We start from the raw sequence: 19,248 nt of genomic DNA on the forward strand, positions 1-19,248 counted from the left end.
AACACCTTGGAAAGCATTTAACGCTAAACCAGGCTTGTTTTTAGAGGCGAGGCAGCCATGTGGTGCGGAGGAGCAGGGCAGGGACTCACCGTTGTGGTCCTCCCGCTCCGAGTGGCTGGTGCTGCTGTTGGAGGCGGTGGGCGGGGGGGACGGGGCTCTGCTGGAGGCTGCGCTCTCACTCTCGTCCAGCAGACGGTCCATGTAATCTCTAGAAAACAGAAACGGCACATTCTGGATCAGCATTACTCATATTTGCGCAAAAATATTCACCTCATGTACTGCAAGTGTGAGCAATGCAGTTTGCAGCTTTTGAAATGCACAGATTTATCTTGCAAAGTTAACAACTTTGAGATCTCCTGTGCTAACTGCCCACATTTGGCCACAGCAACTACATATTTGTTGACCAATTTGTTGGCCAGTTTTATATAAATTCAGCGTGTGCTTCTGCCAAGTCCCATAAGATGATGTACAAGCAGAAGCTGTGATGTTGGGGACTGTGTTTCCAAAGTGACGCTCTCAGGCAGGTTCACACTAAGCTCCCGCAATTTCCTGCGGCAGCCGTAATGTACCATTAAGTAAAATAACTTCTGCACACATACAACCTCAAAAGGGGTAAAGTTAAAAGCAAATTAAAAACTTCAGAGTTTTCAATCCCATATCTGAAATCTATTACAGTCCTACAATTTAGGTCACTAACAGTAAATCTCTTGTGAAAGATTTAAACAACCAAAGCTGGTTGGTAAAGCCCTTGGACGTGCGGTATTAGTCTGGATAAACTCCAGAAACAGCAGATCCTCACACATAATTATTCCAGAACTGATACTGCACCCCAAAATTCCCACATCTATCTGCAAAACCATTCAAGAATAGATAAAACAATCCAAATGTCACACTGCAAGTTCCCTTAGTGGTCCAACACATGGTTCTAAAATGTATGAAGAAACGACAATATTAAAAAGAAGGCTGAGCAGAGAAACCAGGAACAAAGGAGAAGAACAAATAATAGTGAAAAGAGTTAGTTGGAGAATGTCAGCAGAAGGAATGGGACACTAAAATCACAGCTTTGGAATGAAGAGCAGAAGAATATGTTGGCTCACTCGCTCGGATTTGAGAGAGGAAAACACAGAGTTATGCACAGACATTTCCCTCTTTGCCTTGCAGAGATGTGAATGGGGAAAAGGAGCTAAAACCACCCAAAAAAGCCCTCGTATAGGGTCCCGTGTTAGCCAGAATTCTTGCTAAACAACACATTTCAAAACTATACCATAGTAGGTACCACAAATCCCATCTGAAACAAACAACTAATGCCTTTGTATGACATAAACCAGGTATTTAGAGTAAAACAAGCCCTTAAAAAATATCCACGTATTTGCAGATATGTTGCACTTGTGAAACATTTCAACAGAAAACAAACTAAATTAAATAGCTGTTCAATGTGAATTGTTTGCCCTATTTCAAATAGATGTATTTTGGAAATTAAGTTATATGCACTAGTGAGCTTTTCTTACACCTTGGCTGTTTTGCTGCTGCAAACTGGGACTACGGAATCCCTAGGCTGTCATTGCATTTCAGATTAGAGCAGTATAAAATCAAGCTTTAGATCCAACGTGTAAAATCACAGAAAAATAATGCATATCTTACGTTACACCAGGATGAAGATTGTATTTCTTCTTTCCAAATCGCGTCTGCTGCGCAAAGAAATCGTAACGCTCCGATTTCTTCCACATGTAATAAAACGCTACACACTCACCAACTGACCGTGTTCGTACCTAGGAAAGAAGTGCCGTGCAAATTTTGGTGAATTTAAATACATTTTTGGCAAGAGGATAATAATTTATTGCTTTAAATAAATTATTGCTTTAAAAATATGTGAGAACTACATTTAAATTCACTGTTTACCTTATTTGCCTGGATCACATGGAAATCCTTGCCATAGACTTTCAGTCCTTGTTCAAAGTTCCTACATTCTTCTTCTGTCCACACAGATAATTCTTCTATAGCAAGGAAATGCAATAAAGAAAACACTTTTAAAAAAGCATATGGCCAGCGAAAGAAAATTTAAGTGACAGAAAACATATGTGGTATTGCAGTTTCTTGCACTGTCTGTTGCCTAAATGAGAATCACCTCTAGAAATTTCACTTACCGGTACAAAAATGAAAATTCACCCTTCCAGTAAAGTAGGTGGGAAATCTGGCTGTGGAGAAGGAATGAGGAATGAGAACTTTACTGCTGGCAGGAGCCAGCGACAACAGGCTGCTCATTCCAGTCAGGTAGAATAAAAAACTCTCACTAGTGGGTGGGAAATCTTGACCCCACAGAAACCAGAATAAACCCCTAATAACTTTCAGCCACACTTCTAAGAACTTAATATAATTTGGCCTTATTGATTCTTAAGGTCACAAATAAATAAGGTTTAAAATAGTGGGAGGACAAACTAATCTTCTCAGTTTGATCATTCCTGTCCTGTGATTTGCACAGTAAGCTCTGGAGAAGCCCCAGGTTTGAAAGCAGAAGCAACAGATCGATGTGCAAGGAAAATAACTTGTGCCTTCTCTTCTTGTTCCCTCAAGTATAAAGATCAATACCAAAGCAGGAAATGCTGAAGGCTCCAAAAGAATCTTTAAAACCAGGGTTGTCTTAGTTATACTTTGTTAAGGAAAAAGTTTTGATGTTTGTTCTCCTTTATTTAGAACTGTGAATTATTTCATTTTATATTTCATGGTTGTTCCATTAATTTGGATGACTGGAAAGTTCTATTAAGGCCAAAGAACAAAATGCCCAAGGTGCTAAGAAGTAATTTCAATTTTTTTCTTATTAAAGTCACAGATATAAGTATCAAGCTCTACTGACGGGACATTAATTTACGCGCCCTCTTTGAGCGTGAACCTTTTGATCCTACAGCTGCTAATTCCATTCTTTCAGAACAAGAACAGATTCATTTAAACGGGCACTGATACCTACGGCTCCCGCGCGGTCAGCTCAGTCTGCTGACAGCAAAACCTGTGGAACAAATCCAATCAGAGTTCGACAATATAAATTGAACTTTCAGGGTGTGCTCACCTCTGGCTGCTTTTACATTAAATCTCAACCTTCGTAATGATTCTTCAGTATCAAAATTGCACTTCACTAGTTCATACAATGCCTGGAAAGATAAGAAGACATTTAACATGCTGGATACCACTCAATTTATGTTGTGCCACAGAAGCATACTTAGTAAAACACTAATACCTATTAAGGAAAGATTAAAACCGAACTCTTCAAATGAATGCAATATAATTAAGACAGTACAAATACATGATTCCTCTGTTTAAACTTCAAAATTTCTAATTACGTAGCCAAGTATATATCCAGGTAAAGTATTTTGACATTTTCATCCACTGCATGTCTTTGTAAAGCTGGTAAGAGGTTTTTTCTATGAAGAAAAAAATAACTATACATTCATATGGCTCTAAAAAATCTGTAACTGAAAGAACAGAACTCATTTATACACACACACATTTATATACACACAATTAATTATATATAAAGTAATGCACTGATACATCAAGCAATGCTAAGCCTAATATTTGTTGAAATGAAAAAACCCATCACATTTCTATTTCCACAAGGAATAATAAAGCTGTTTCAAAAGCAATTTTAGTTCTTGGGAGTAAAATAAAATAAAGGGATGATTAATTCTGCAACATTAAACTACAAATCCTAATTATTCTTATATACCTGCTCATTGTCTTTAATATGTGATCCCTCAGGAATCGCATCCAGGCCTTTCTCATCCCCCGTACGCCTTGATGCTTCATTGAGGAACTCGATCACTCGATCTTCAGGTAAGAAGTCAGGATTCCACAGCAGCTGGTCATCGTTTTCATACACTGAATGAACCACAGGGGGAAAAAACAACACAAAGTTAAGCTAAAACAGCAATACGGAAGTTTATTCTCCCTCCTAAAGCTAGAGCCAGCCTGCCTTTTCCCAGCCAGTAGACACGGAAGATTATTTTGAAAGAGAAACTAATGATATCTGTTTTCTTGCAAGACAATTAGGATCAGTCAGATAAATCCCAAATGCACAGTGCCAAAAATGGTGCTAAAAACACGACCAGGTGTCACCCAGAGGCCAGAAATCCTGAAGCTCCTGAAAGGGAACTTTGTTCAGACCTTCCCGCTACTTCCAAGAAAAACATTCTGAAACAAAATCATTCAGGTAAAGACAGCTGAATTTTAATACTACGAAATCTCTACCATTTTTTCAGAGCTTTTACATGAGGTTTCAGACCAGGGAAGCCACAGTAAATGGAAATTAATGGGAGGAACGTGATACATCCTCTGAGTTATCTCCCATTTTTACTTGGAAGAACCTACAGGATTAAAATGCCAGTACAGCAAAATAAGGTAAAATTCAGCAAAAGCAACAATTCTTTTCAGGAGATAACTGCTAATTAGCCCTGAGGTGCCGTCAACGACCCAAGCTAAGTGCACTGCACTGTTTGTGAACAACCAGGGTCTGTCAGGCCCAAAGCGGCTTCAGCACCTTTTGGTTTTCAGAGCTATTGCTGATCCTCTGAAAACATATCTTATAATTTTGTAGCTTTTTCATAACCTGAAGTTGTTTCGTAGCAGCTAATTTGGTCTCCAGGCACACTTCTCAGAGAGCTGTAATTAGTTTAGTGCCGATTACGTGGTCGCTCTCCCCTCACAGCAGCAAGTCAGGACACATTCCCAGAATCAGCGTGGTTTTTCTGAAGAGTTCCAGCGTTTTTGTGCTTTTGCTTACGGGACTGGACATGAAAGGACCAGCCTTTTTAGAGTTTGGGAATTTTACAACTAGAATTTCCCCTTCATTAGAGAACAACTAACGTGACGGGATATGTACATGAAAGTACTGAATACATAGTGTCTCAGACATTTAATATTCCAGTTGGAGTCATGTCAAAGATTACATCCAAGCACAGCAGAAAGGAAAGAAGTGGCAGAAGATATAAAACCCTACTGGTACATAAAACTGGAATAGTCCCAGCATGATTAGCGAAAATTGAACTTTTCCCCTCAACAGCTTCTGCCCATGAGGCAGGTTCTCTGTCCTGCAAAGATCAGTGCGCAAGACTATGAAAACATGTTTTATACAGGTGACTGCAACGCACAAAGCACATGTATCTTTTTTATTATTGGAGGCCAAAAGCCACTTAGTGCTGCATAAATACCAGGAACAGCAGGTAACCAGTAAAGCAGAATTTACTCCATCTCAGGCAAATAGACAGTTCAAGCTCTATTTCAATGCTGAAGCAGGAAAGTGTGCAAAGAGCAGCTTCTTCACAGCTAAAAAGCAGATGTTTTCTCATTTGCTGTTTTCTATCTTTCATGGGAGCTCCTCATGTTGTTTTACATCACATTCTCTTCAATCTCTCCAGCACAATGTGTCAGCTTCAGGGTAAGCCTGGCCTAAGTCAACGGCAGGACTGATGCCCTTTTTAGGTTGTTTCTGGCTAGATTAGGCCACAGCATAGCCATCCCAGCCTGGAACTTGGAGCAACACAACTGCTACTATTTGAGTACGTACTCCGACTCTAGGAAGGCACTGAGTTTTGTGCTGGTTAGTTTAAAAACTAACTTAACATGTTAATCCAATTCCAGCAACACAGTTTCTTTATTATCTATTTTGTTTTACCTAAACTTAGTATATTAAGTGAAGAGGTTAACATAAACTGCATTACCAAACTAGAACACAAGGGTTCAACAGGCAATAGGCCAGTAACACAATCTTCCCCTTCCATAGTTTTCACCTTCCAAGACTCAAGCTCTGATGGTGAAATACAGGATGAACTACAGTTTGAGATGATGGTTACTTTTCCACTTGAAGGAGCCCTTTTATTTTGCAAGACAGATGATATCAATCAAATCTTTTATTTCTCACCATTAGAAAATAATCTCAAACGCAGCGATACGGGTAATAGTGCTAAGCCTCACCTTTTTCATTCTCTTTGTATTTGCATATTCCAGCTGGAATTTCAGCTTGAAACATAGAGCCCACCATGATTTCCTGTTTCAAAATAACAGAAACAAGAAGTTAAACAACCACAGCTGGGATGGTTTTTGTTAGCAAATAAGAGAACGACCACATCTTTTTTTAGCCCTTAAAACTTTCATTGTTCAAAATCTAAAAATATAGTTAACAGGCACTACGTGGTAACGGATTTTTGAGTCTTTGGGGAGGTCTTTAACACTTCTTAGTAACAAAACTCTCAGATTTATGGGGAAAAACTGGAGAGGATTTGGGTGATCGATAGAGCTCAGAGTTACTAGGTAACAGATCAACTCATTATCCATGAAATGGAGGCTTTTTTAACAGCCCTTAGTATCTACCTTTTTCCAGTCTTCTGAGGGAATGTAATCTTCATCCTCTTCAGATTCCTCTTCTATTTCACTGTCTAGAAGAAATTGTTGGAACATTTACACAAAATGAGCTGTGATGGGGGGGGGTCACATCAAGGGTGACGGGGGGACCATCCCATTGAACCACACAACAGCAGTTTGAGGGCCAATACTGAATATTTCAGTGCTGACAATTTTAAAAATGACCCACCCACCCAATGCTCACATTTAGAGTGGATTAAGATACGCGACAGGTTCTGAGAATTTAAGACATAAATTAATAAATCAATTTTAATAACACTTATTTAATATTTACTTTCCCTCACCCAGCTTTAAAACAGTTGGGATGATGCACATCCAAATTTAGTACAAAGTTACTTTCTGAAAGTATTTTTAGGCAGATGTTCAGCATCCACATGTGGGTTCCAGCACCATTTGCAGGAGCTCCCAGCTCGGTTCCCACTGTTCTTTTTCTTTTGCAGCAGCTGTCACTGAATTTAAGGTAAAACTACAGCAAAAGGTGCGAGGAATCTGCAAATGCGCTTTTCTCAGTCTTACTGGGATTTAGTAGGCTTGGATGTGCTGCTCAGAGATGCATAGCAGCATTAAAAATAGATTATTTTGGATAAGGACTGACAAAAATGTTGAGCTCTTTATATACAGGCTGGTTGCCTTTCACAATGTACTGAAAGCAACTGCAATATCTGCTTTATGTACAGCATGTGATAACAGCAGTGCTAGAATTATTTGTACATGAAATTACATTCTATACACAGCTGAACATTGTAAAAATCCCCAAACTGAATACAATACGCTTGCATTACACTGATGCTATGTTTAAAAAGCAGAGTTCATTGTAAGATATTTGCAATCCCCTGCACAGCTACGTGCTGAGGTTCCTTGGCATTTTTGGATTAAAATAAACTACAGGTTAGAAAATGGCTTTTCTACAACGCTAATAAGTATCAAGTATAAGGTACTGTAAGAAACCTTTTGTTTGTTAAAACATAGAACAGGAGGAATTCAAACACTGGCGACAGTCACTTCCATGAAAGAAAGGTAAAATATCTGTTGTCCAAATGGCCCTGCGGACAGATCAATACTGAGGTTCAGAACCCATTAAATCAGATTGCCACAGAAATGAGAGCTGTCTAAAGGTGCAGCTACATAACACTAGTTCAACAGTCTCAAATGGATGCAAACCTAATTTTTAAAGAAAACAAAAGAGAAAATAATCAGTCCACAATGCTGGCAACAGTATCACATGTGGAATTATTGAAGCGAATTTTCTCCATCGTTATCTCCCCCTTTGTTATTTCAGGCTTAACAATCTATTGGCCTTTTTCAGATTTCATTGCTTTTGTTTTCTATATTAATGATCTTGAAGAAATAAGGGGTTCTGTTTCTATTTCAGTTTTTATTTTTTCCTTCATTTGGACTCTCACCTTCTTTGAACGAGCACACAACCTGGTGTCCCCAGGCCCTGGCCTGGTAATCACGTTCTGTACCTATGACCTTAGTGCAATCTGGGAGCTGAAACTCCGACCCTAAGGTAATACCATCCTGAACAGCCGTTTACCACACCTGGACTCCACTACAAGAGAATTTCTCTGAAGGGCACATCCACACAAACCAGTTTGCAGCATCACGAACTGGATTGTTACAACACTTGGAGCAGAGTCATGGAAGGGTTTACACTGCCCAACAGACTCATTTTCCAAACTGTAGAAATTCAAATTTCTTCCACAAATTTAATCCCTTCTTTTAAGAATCAAGGTTATCTACTGTCCTTATACAGAGCTCCTTATCCATGGCAAAGATTTAGCCTTCAGCTAAATCCAGGACTTTCTCTTGCCTATTATTTTGAGCAGAATGATGACCAGGAGCCGTGTTTTAAAGAGAACAGACAAATGTTTATAGGTATCAACATGCATATTTCAGAAACAGAGTTGTTCTTAACCAAAGGTCAATCATATTGAGATTACTGTGCTCAGTACTAAACCGTACATACTTGTATCAAAATATTTACATCGACGAGGGCGAATTATCTCCTGTGGATCTTGAGAAGCAACAGATGGTGCTGGGTCGTCATTAGATGACTGTGTCTCGTCTTCTTGGCCTGACGAATCTTTTATGGTCTCCTCCTTAAATACAAAAAAAACAAGCAAGAAATCAGCTCTCTCTTGTATGTGACAAACACTATGTGTCAATATTTTTACCAAAATTGTCAATAAATCAAACCTAAATATCATTTATCTGACTTGAAGTGACTGTATTGATTGTGGCCTGTCCAGACTGAGCCACAACAAATGTGTGAACACATTGTTTATTGACCAGGATTTTAAGCAGATCAATTTAACATTCGACCTCTAATACACAAATCAGAAATACGAACAACAATTAAATATCACACCTCATTTTTTTTTTTAAATCAGTCAAGCAAATCCTTGTGGTTTTCATTTAATTTCATTTAACTTAAAATTTTATTTCAGTCTTTAAAACCCTTCTGCATGAATTCTCAGTAAAAAGGGGAGGTATTATTTACTGGCTATACTTTTCTCAATCAAATAGAAATTGTACCTTCCATTACAATTACTGTGAATAACGTGCTTCAACTCCACAGCAACAGCATATCAGTAGAGTCGAGTATGCACATCAAGTCATTAGAAGATGAAAAATCAGAACAAGTTTTTTTATTAGAAAATAAACCGGAACAATTGTGGGCATTATTAAAATGAAAGAAAATTAAAATGATAAAGGTTAAAAAAAATATGAGTGTTTTCTATTTCAGTGCATGTTACCAATATTTTTTCTGTGTTTCATGACTCGCTGGGTCTAACACAGAAGCATGAGGCACAGCACATGTTAATATGTACCTTCCCCAGCAGAGTATATCACATGTGCAGCTTAAAGCAGATTAAAAATAGAAAATAGCTAAGTGCGGTATAGCTAAATAAGCCGTAGGAAGAGAAGCGCTTGCAGAGAAAAAGCCTGAATGATTTATAAAATCATTCCACCCCCACAGATGTGTTTTACTGCCTCTGCTAAGAGCGTACAAGCATTTGAGAGCTCTCGTACCCCCAGGCAAACAAGCACATGGGGTGAGCTGGATGTCTCTGCTCTCAGTGATCCCCACCTCCCCAAAATTGGGGTAAAATGGGTGAAAAGATAAGTTTAGCTCAAGCACGGTGCCAGGTCTGCGATTAGGCTGAACCACGGGCTGCTGCGATGGGCAGGAAGGCGCGTGATTCTGCAGGACGTCACCCAGCGCTGGGGACTCAGGCAGGGACAGAGGCGGCTCCTCCGGCTGCCAACAGCCCCCAACAGACACAGAGATTTACCCGCTGAAGAGTAAAGATCAGCAGTATCTTAAATCAGCTACAGAGGAGGCTGAGCAAATATGGAAGATGGAAGCTGGGTCAGGATGTCATTAAGACACAAGAGGATACCACCACACACAACAAAATAATTCACTTTTGTGCCTCAATTTTGCATACTTCATGTTATGTAAGCTGCTCCCCCTCTCCAGCTTCTCAAACCTTTTGAGGTGTATATAACTACGCATCTTCTTTTTGAACTATTCAACCCATATAAATAGCAATCATCCTTTACAGCATCTGTCACGGGAGTTTGTATATCTTAAGAACTTCATTTTCTGAATCAGATCTATCATTCCTCATCTCTGCCTTGCATTCTAGAGATTCAAAAATGGGTAAGATATCAAAGAACAAAAATGCATCCTTTTTAAAGCCAGATTAGGTAATGCAATTTCCATTAGTGCATAAGCTTTTTGTTACTGACAATACAAAGGATTTCACATTTTAATGGAATTCACGATGCAGCTCTGAATGCCACCAGGAATGGGGAAGTTTCAGTGGTGCCCAGGGCAGGACGGGATTATTACAAATATGTATGACATGTGCAAGGAGAAAAAACTCTTCTAAAATCAGAAAATTTATTTTAAGAGCACACAGAACAAGATTTTAAAGACACTAATTTCAAAACTACACATTTTGGAAAGGTATTTTGAAGCACTGGATTCAGTTAAGAATTTAAGCACAACCAGGGCAGCCAGGCTGAACAAATACAATTTAAAATGCCAAAGCTAGAAAACTTGCAGCAATCTCCAATACTGAGAGACATTTAATTCAATTCCACACGTCACTGTTCAGCTTCAGTAGATGAGTTTTTCATCTTGAAACAAGTATTCAGCCATATCTATAAAGGTGCCTCCCAGCATTTAAAGCTCTGGTTTTGAAGCCAAGACTATTTCTGAAGAACAATTACAATTCCTTATTACATGATGCTATACATGCACCGTAATTTGCCTCAGCAAGAGTTTGGAATGAGACAGATGAAATACAGATGAGTAATTAAGAATAAACATTAGAGTTCAGCACACAAAGCATCTGAAATCAACTATATAATGAATTACTTCTGCCATGGCCTGGCATCTTGAGTGGTTGTCCAGCACAGAACGGCTGCATGAAAATCAGTTTCAAATTAGCGCAGACACTTACTTTGTTTTCACCACTACAGCCACTGTTGTCATCATTATCAACATCATCATCATCTTCTCCCTCCTCCTCTTCCTCTTCATCATCTTCATCATCATCATCTTCTTGGAGTGGAATGGTACCATCGTAGCCATAACGGCTCAGTAGCTCCTGGATCGGCATATTGCTTTCCTGACAAACATCCAAACAAAGTTTGAGATTTTAACATTTCACATCCCACATCTGCTCTACAGCTTAAATTGTGTGTTTAAACATGACAGGAAAACCAGAGAGATGATGACCACAGATACTTAGAACGGCCACTCCAAAATGAACAGACAGTCAAAACTTGAAGTTTCGGCTCCTAAGAAAAATGTGTGGTTTTTTATGTGAGGGAACTTTTTATTTCTTGGTCCTTTATACATTTACAGTGGACCTCACATACCAACACTCTCTCAAAAGGGTCATAAGGCTCATTAAAAGGGCAGCACGCCCCATCCCTCCCTCGGTACTTCTCTACTACTATTTTACAGAAACACAAGCACTGCCATCACACCCCTCAGAACACAGAGTGAACACAGAGTGAACACGCTCCTTTGGGGAATAATTATTGTTGGTATTCCCTTTACGGCCCAAAAACTACCTGAAAAATAGTATTTTGTACATATTTGTGGAAAAAAAAGAGATAAAATGTGTGTCAGCAGCAAGTGCTTCCCACAGATACAGACAGTTTGTGCAGGGTGAAACTTGTCCTAGGGCAAGGCAGTGATTTTTGCAGTGTCTCCAAGGATTCAGCAGAATAAGGACCAGAACTTGCATTATCTGGTTTGAACACAGAGTTTAATCTTTGTTTGGGGACTTGCACTACGGGGACGTTTCCACCCAGTTCTACAACCCTCATTTTAATAAAAAATTACACCAAAAATGCACCTCTGTGTCTCTCCCCTTTCTGGAAAAAACAAAAACTGAGGGGTTGGATGGGAGTGAGGGATCACCTTATGTTCAGGATCACCTGATATCCAGGTAAAGACAGCAGTAATGTTTACACATTCACATACATTTTAATTTTTAGCTAATTGTCTACAAAACCATCCATGGTTGGAAGCAAATCTGCTAAAATATATGCACATTAAAAAATTTTTAAATTTAGAATGTTGGTCCACGCTGAAGAGACATTTAAATGATACAGTTGGTTCTCAAATTTAGTGGCTCCCAAGCTCTTACCAATAATAAAAATTATTAATTGCCAGGTCTGCAAATAACTTACTTTATGACTATTAATAAGTCAGTCTCCAGCCTTCAGGGGCAGGGCATGGCATCCCTAATGAGATTTTTCAGAGCTGAAACTTTCAGAGAGCACTTAAAAAATCTCTCTCAGACAAGAACAAATCCTTTGTTTACTATTTGGAGATGTCTGCCTGCTCTAAATATTTCTTCTTAGTATGCAATTTACATCTTGGCTAATAATCAGATTTTTAAAGTTTTTAAGGAAGTGGTATTGTATTCACAACATTTTTCTCAGGTAGAGCCTCTTAACTTCAAATAGGCCATTACAATTCAAGAAAAGCCCTAAGGGTCTCCAAGATAAAATACAAATCATGATTTCTCTATTGGTTCAGGAGATTGCAAAAATAAGAAAGGTTAAAAAAGTAACAAGTCCTATCAAAGACATAGAAATTTGTTACGGGGAAGATGTTTAATAACAAGAAATGGAGTCTGGAGTAGAGGTGAGGGGGAGTGATATGACAGAAAGCCGTATGGTAAGCAGCACAGGGTTGGTAAATACAAATGACTTTACACTCTTGTAATTGAAGAGCTGAGGGACAACCACTGAAATGAACAAGGAATAGAGCTGAAAAACCAAATGCATTTCTCACACTAAATGAACCGCACAACACTGCCACGTGCCTCGTGGATGCCAGGTTTAGAAACGTTAAAAATAAAAACGGGCAAAACCACGGGAGGAGGAAAATGAAGACTGGCAGGCATTACAGACAAAGAGACAAGATCTTTTTTATATGTGCCTGAACTGCACCCTGCTAGAGGCTGGAAGAGTATCTGGAAGAAAAACTGTGTACTTCTGTGTGTGGTTTTCTCCTTTAAAGACAAGAGGATGCTGGTGCGTAACCTGAAGAAAATCTAAGAGCCCTCCCTGAAAAGAGCGTCCCCAAAAGGAGAAACCAAGTGATCCTATGGAACAACAAATGGAAAAAGGCAGTCAAAAGCTTAAAAATCTTTAAGTAATGCAGGGAAGCACCACACACACATCAAATCCTCCACGTCAGGAGGAGCAGCCGGACATCGAGTTTCTGCAGCTTGCTGGGGCCTGGTCATTTGTTATTTCCAAGACAAATGTGAATGCAGTGTCCTGCTACCAAAATTATGCTGCCAAGTTTCATGGGTTTTGGAAAACTGCAGCATCAATAGATGCTCAGGACGCTCAGAGATCAGGAAATCAGAATCATGTTGGTTGGAAAAGACCTCCAAGATCATCGAGTCCAACCATTAACCCACCCCTGGCACTACCCCATGTCCCTGAGAACCTCATCTCTGTCTGTTCAACCCCTCCAGGGATGGTGACTCCACCACTGCCCTGGGCAGCCTGTTCCAATGCCCGACAGCCCTTTGGGGAAGAAATTGTTCCCCAGATCCAACCTCAACCTCCCCTGGCGCAACCTGAGGCCACTTCCTCTGGTCCTGGTGCTTGTTCCTTGGGAGCAGAGCCCGACTTCCCCCACCCAGCTCCAGCCTCCTTCTGGGTGGTTCTCCAGGCACAACCTGCCTGGGCTCTGTCTCTGGCTGCTGAAGAAGGGACACTGCTCAGCCAGGACTTGGGTCCCATTGGGTACAGACGTGCTCACATACAAAAATTGCACCACTACTCGTCTGGGTACGATCAAGGACAGTCTGCTGCTCAACCTCGAGGAATAATGCGCTACAGATTCACTGGTTCCAACCAGTGAGGAGAAAAGATCCTTCCCCTCAGAGGAAAGTGTCATTTTTATGACAGTCTGGAGTGAAACCATTAAGGTTTGAAAATGCTCCTGTAAAACCAGACTATCACCACAACCCCGAAGGAGCTGAACTAGTAAATCAGGCATATTCACAGCCTGGGGAAAATCTGAAATAATAGGTGCAAATGTTGGGGGAGAGAAAAAGACAGGATAGTTTTGAGGTTTAGTTTGCCTATCATCCACAACCACAATGTGAGTCTGCGTTACCCCATTGCTCACCGTCCCCATCACAAAAGAGCTGACACATGGAGAAATTGTAACTTGCAGCCTCGGCAACCAAGGTATGAGGGAATAAACTGATGGCTGAAATACAGTGAGAAATGAAGTGTTGTAATGTGGTGGTAGAATTATACAACCAGATGCTGACTCTTTAAAATATGGGGAGGGGGGGAAACATATTTTCAACTTAAAAACCACATGACATACACGTGGAGCTCCGTTTCTCATCTAATCTAGATGAAGTATATTTAGATTCACAAACTATTTATTTATCTTTATGTTTACCATTTAATATCAGACCTGAAATTACCAAAAAGAAATTATCAAAATGTAGCTTAAATGCACTGAATTAATTTGAAGTCATACCGGCATAATCACTTACATTAAATAGGATTTGTACATCAAACATGCATCTGAGAATCATTAATGATGTGTTCTGGAAGCCTTTTTGGCCAATGAGGCCACAGACAGTATCTAAATCACTTTGCATTTATAATGGACCTAGTTTGTAATTTAATAATATTATTCCTGCCTGAGAAGTAATTTAAGACAATATATGAGTGAGATCATAGCCTCAAAATGCCAAACAAATCCTATATGCAATTATTTCAGAAGATACACGTTTTAAGATTACCACTATTAACAATAACTGTGAGTTCTGATCCCAGCTCTGCTGACAACTCTTTGCTTTGAGCCAATCATTTCATCTTCATCTCTGTTCCCTCTACCTTAAAAATGAAGATATCCTATATGCTCCACTAAAGGATTATACAAATGTTTGTATAAAAATGCAAAATAAATGTAAAATTATGGATTTTTTAAATCAAAATCTATATGCACTAATCAAGTGCTTTAGAAAATAACAACACTGGAATAGACAAGTTTAGTCAGAGCGTACTTTAACTTATATTAGTTCAAAAACACAAATCCTATACCAGCAAAAAGAAACTAAACAAGTACAGCATCATACATTATTAAGTACTTATGTACCAGTTTCCCTTTCCCAATTTTAAGAACTGTAAATTTAGCTCAGCCCCTTTCCCCCATCTACATTATTTGTCTATTAGTGTTTTAGAGGTGTTGTGTTTGTTTTTTTTAATTCTGAATATAAGGGAAAAAACCTGCATATGTTTTGTGTGAGACTGTGGGCGGTGGGTGTTTTAAGACTACTTAAGGCTACCTACCCTGTTAAGATCCTCTATTTCAGAACTGAAGTTTGTTTCTCCTTCCATCATTTCCTCCTCTTCTAATGTCCGTTCATCATCAAAGTCATGCACCAGCATATCAGCTGATGGATCAAATTCATGGTCATCAGATGTTGCTGAACCTCCTGATGGAAAACATTTTAAAGAATGTTTTTAGTTAGATCATGGCCTCACAGAGTTTGGTGTTTTGGTGGGTTTTTTTGTTTTTTGTTTGTCTTTTGTTTGTGTTTTTTTTTGTGACATTTTAATACTCAAGTTATGCAGAGAAATTAAAATAACTTCAAAATCCCTCAATCAGTTATGTTAGGGAAAGCCAATCTCATAATTCAGAGGACAGGGAAAAAGGGATCACAGAAAAAAAAGAGTCAGGAGATACTGCTTAACCAGCCAGTTCTCAAAGTACTGTTAACATCTATCTGGACATCGTGCCCCTAGTTAAATGCTTGTGAAATGCTCAGTTTTTGAAGACTTCATTCCTAAATAATCATAACCCGTCTGAGTCAAGAGTTCTACTGGGAGCTCATAAAATATAAACTCAGGGCAGTTGTTTCCTCGATGCTTTGCAAGCCACAACTACAAAGACAGTCTAATGACTTTTCCAAAATTTAAACCGAAAGGGAAGCTTCACAGTTACACAGATTTTATTCATGATGCAGAACCCTTAGTTATTTTTCCCCACACAGTTGTTTCACCGTTCTTTGTAAAGAAGTCTGGTTATATTTTATGACAACGAAAAATAAATGAATGGATGAATGGTTTGGCAGATGCAGCATTTTTTATGTAACTCAGTAATACCTGATTTCTAATTCTAACCTTGCTAACATTTCTCCACTTGTCACCACGGACAATTTAATTTTCCAGAGCCTGAAGAGTGGACACACACTAAGGGTGCAAGAGGGAGGGGCTGACTGTAAGGCTTGAATATACTTCGCAATTTGAAGTGTTACAGAAATAAGAGCTCAAAAGACAGTGCAGTCCAGCTACACTAACCGCTGCAAAGCTTTTCCACTAGCAGGGAGCCAGAAACCTTGGAAATAAATAACGCTAAGTACAGTGGTACCAAAGCGAACAAATGCAGCCCCCGTCACCCCGATATAAGTAATTTACACTGCCACCAACGTACTCATCAAATTATATCCTTAGATTACTAACTGGACGAGACCAGCAAAAAAAATTTTCCGAGGGTGCCCTCTTGCCTCATAAGTTTAGGAAATATTGAAAATATTTACCTGGGCTTGAAGACTCAACAGAAGGCTGAAAAAGAAAACACAGGAGATTATTTTTTTGATGTTGAACGTGTACAAATGCAATTCAATAATTCATCTGATAAAAGCATGTTACTGCAAATAATATAATTACAAATAAAGCACCAGAAACATGCTGAAGCAATTTGAGGTAAATAGCATTCATTTTCTCCTTTATATATCAATATTGCTGCACTATTTCAGCAAGAATAATTGGAAGAACTGCCCTTTTTGTGATGCAATAATTGGGTTGATGAAGGTATGAAATAAAGCGAAGCAATTCATTCTGAAAATAGTATTACAATTCTAAACCATCTTAGTATGGCAGAAATCGGTGCTATTGCCAGATGGGGCAATGCGACTTTCTCTCCATCTCTATCTGCTCATTTCCGATTCTTCCTTTATGTCGATACAAAACTGAAGATTCACAGTAGTGACAGGTTAGTTTTGAACAGATCCAGCTCTGATTTAACTCCACATACTCAATCCCCTTTTCCACAACCATGGTATAAACCAGATGACACTGGCAGTGGAAGCCAGTTCAAGACAAATTATTCTATGTGAAACCGTGCACTATGCAATACAGACTCCCTGTTTCTGTTGAAATGAAGGTACCCGCTTTGAAAAGGTAAGCACATATTACAATGAGGATTCCTCATACAACAAAAGGAAAAAGCAATTTAATCTTAATCTCTAACCCAGCTGTTGAGAAAATAAAACAAAGAAAGCCAACACAAATTATTTTGCAAGCCAGACTTTCTTCCCAAGTACATTTATAACACAAATTAATATGACCACAGGCTACAAAACTAATATATCTTTTGAATTACAGAAAAAAAAAAAAGAGAGACTTCCACAATCTTTATGTAACAGAGGCATCCTTTGGCTTATCATATTTGGTGACCCTACATCTATAATCAGAACAAATATCTTCTTTCATAAAATTCTGCTCTCCCTTGCTTATAATTTCGCCAGTATTTAATCTCCTGGGATGCAATTTGCATGTCAGACATGCAGACCTCATTTGTTTTGGAAATTCAAGCAGATGTTTCAACTATTTTCAGGAACAGCCCTAATGAAGTGGATTTTCAAAGTAAGGAAGACTTTTTATCACCACTGACTTGCAAAAAACAGCTTTTTAGGCAGCATTAGCTCTAAAAGGCTGTACTGCACAAAATAAAGCAGAACAAGAGAAATATCTGCACAATTAAGGATATTGAAACTCACATCAAACGGGTAAGCACCAAAACCATTTTTGCAAAATGTTGCACAATGCCACGGGAAGTTTTGCTAGCGACTACAGTTTAAAAATTGTTCTTTGCAAATATATCTTAACAAATTCCAGTGTATGGTGTTATATTGAGCTCAAGCTGAGTATCAAAATCAGCAATGCCTGATCTTTAGGTGGTGTGTTTTATTCGTCTGATAAACTGAGTAATTTGTAATACATAGTATTAGTGTGAATGAACAAATTCTCAGCATACTCATCGCAGCAATCATAGGGGCAAAATCCAGCTAACGCTGTTTATTTCTGGCAGCCAATGCGAATAAGGCAGAAAATACTGTGTGTTCAGAGCAAGAGAAGAATAAGTGAAAGACAAGTATTATTAAGTATCTTTGAAAGTTTTAAAATAAAGACCAAGCTTTAGCAATTCTCTCAGAAAAAAAAAATGAAATAAAAGAGCATTGCAAATGCAGATGATGGTCACCACACATTTTGCAGTATGGGTATATTTTGCAGTAGGGTAGTATCAGTATATTTTGCAGTATGGGTATATTTTGAAGTACCGGTCCATTTTGCACCAGCTCTCTGCAACATTCCAATAATGACTCATCGTGACAACATACAACTGATCTCACCAAAATCCAGTGACTTGAATACCGAGTTGCTCTGAAATGGGAAAAGGAAAGTACAACCAGGGCTGGTAGAGATAAGAAGGGAAGAAGCATCCCCGTGACTTGTGAGGAAAGATGATTCCAGCAATGACAGCTTTCCTAGGGACAGAGCTGAGCTTACGTCCTAGAAAGCCCTGAGGATAAATCTATTCCAAGAGACAGAACAGGTTACTTAATAAACCATAAATTCTGCAAAAGCCATCTTAAAACTGTTCTTTCTGCCTGACCATTAAACCACAGCGTTACTTGAAGGCTTTTACACAAGCTAACACTCCTGCTGCCAGAAAAATAACTTTTTCCAAGACTAAACCTGCGCTTACTCATGGTCAGTTTCTCTCTAACCTAGTATTGACATTACTGTTAAGGCTAAATAACCACCCCCTGCCTCCACGGTTATTTTTTGCTGTAAGAGGCATTTCAGGATGGGTCTCACTCAGAAACCAGCTGATGCGTTTATGGATCAGTAGCGCTGGTCTCAGCTTTGCAGGGATGAACCCCAGGGAAGGAATTCTGAGTGGCCCACACATGGGGCATGTCCAGCCTCCCCCCCGCCAATCCACCTGCTTCACCTGAGCCCAGGAAGGAAAGGACTGAAGAAAAAAGAGCTTATAAACTGGGGATCACAGAAGCGCCAAGGAGCCCTGTCTCCAAAACTGATTAAATCAAGATGGGCAGTGAGAAGAGGCTCATGGTATAATTGCACTTGTGTCTGGAAAAGTAACTGTGACTCAAAGCAGGAGACCAGTTGTGGGAAAGCAAGAATAGCTGCGACTCTGCTTTCTTCACAGCACCATCAGGTATAGTAGGG

At 39.2% G+C, this 19,248-nt stretch overlaps 1 protein-coding gene across 5 annotated transcripts in view; it reads right to left on the minus strand.

The window, feature by feature from the left end:
• MIER1 (MIER1 transcriptional regulator) overlaps window positions 1-19,248 on the minus strand; it is a 59,001-nt gene that overhangs the window by 3,872 nt on the left and 35,881 nt on the right. For 3 of the 5 annotated variants that reach the window (XM_065071947.1, XM_065071944.1, XM_065071948.1), the window contains 11 exons: window positions 16,530-16,554; window positions 15,280-15,425; window positions 10,887-11,054; window positions 8,378-8,510; window positions 6,358-6,422; window positions 5,962-6,034; window positions 3,719-3,870; window positions 3,062-3,143; window positions 1,900-1,994; window positions 1,642-1,769; window positions 90-208 (listed from right to left, as the gene is read on the minus strand). In XM_065071947.1, coding sequence (XP_064928019.1) covers window positions 90-208; window positions 1,642-1,769; window positions 1,900-1,994; window positions 3,062-3,143; window positions 3,719-3,870; window positions 5,962-6,034; window positions 6,358-6,422; window positions 8,378-8,510; window positions 10,887-11,054; window positions 15,280-15,378 — 1,114 coding nt within the window. In that variant the 5' untranslated portion in view covers window positions 15,379-15,425; window positions 16,530-16,554. The remainder of the gene's footprint in view (window positions 1-89; window positions 209-1,641; window positions 1,770-1,899; window positions 1,995-3,061; window positions 3,144-3,718; window positions 3,871-5,961; window positions 6,035-6,357; window positions 6,423-8,377; window positions 8,511-10,886; window positions 11,055-15,279; window positions 15,426-16,529; window positions 16,555-19,248) is intronic. The other 2 variants (XM_065071946.1, XM_065071945.1) reach the window with 1 other exon arrangement.

Source organism: Columba livia, chromosome 8 (assembly GCF_036013475.1).
Source record: "Columba livia isolate bColLiv1 breed racing homer chromosome 8, bColLiv1.pat.W.v2, whole genome shotgun sequence".
NCBI classification, from domain to species: Eukaryota; Metazoa; Chordata; class Aves; order Columbiformes; family Columbidae; genus Columba; species Columba livia.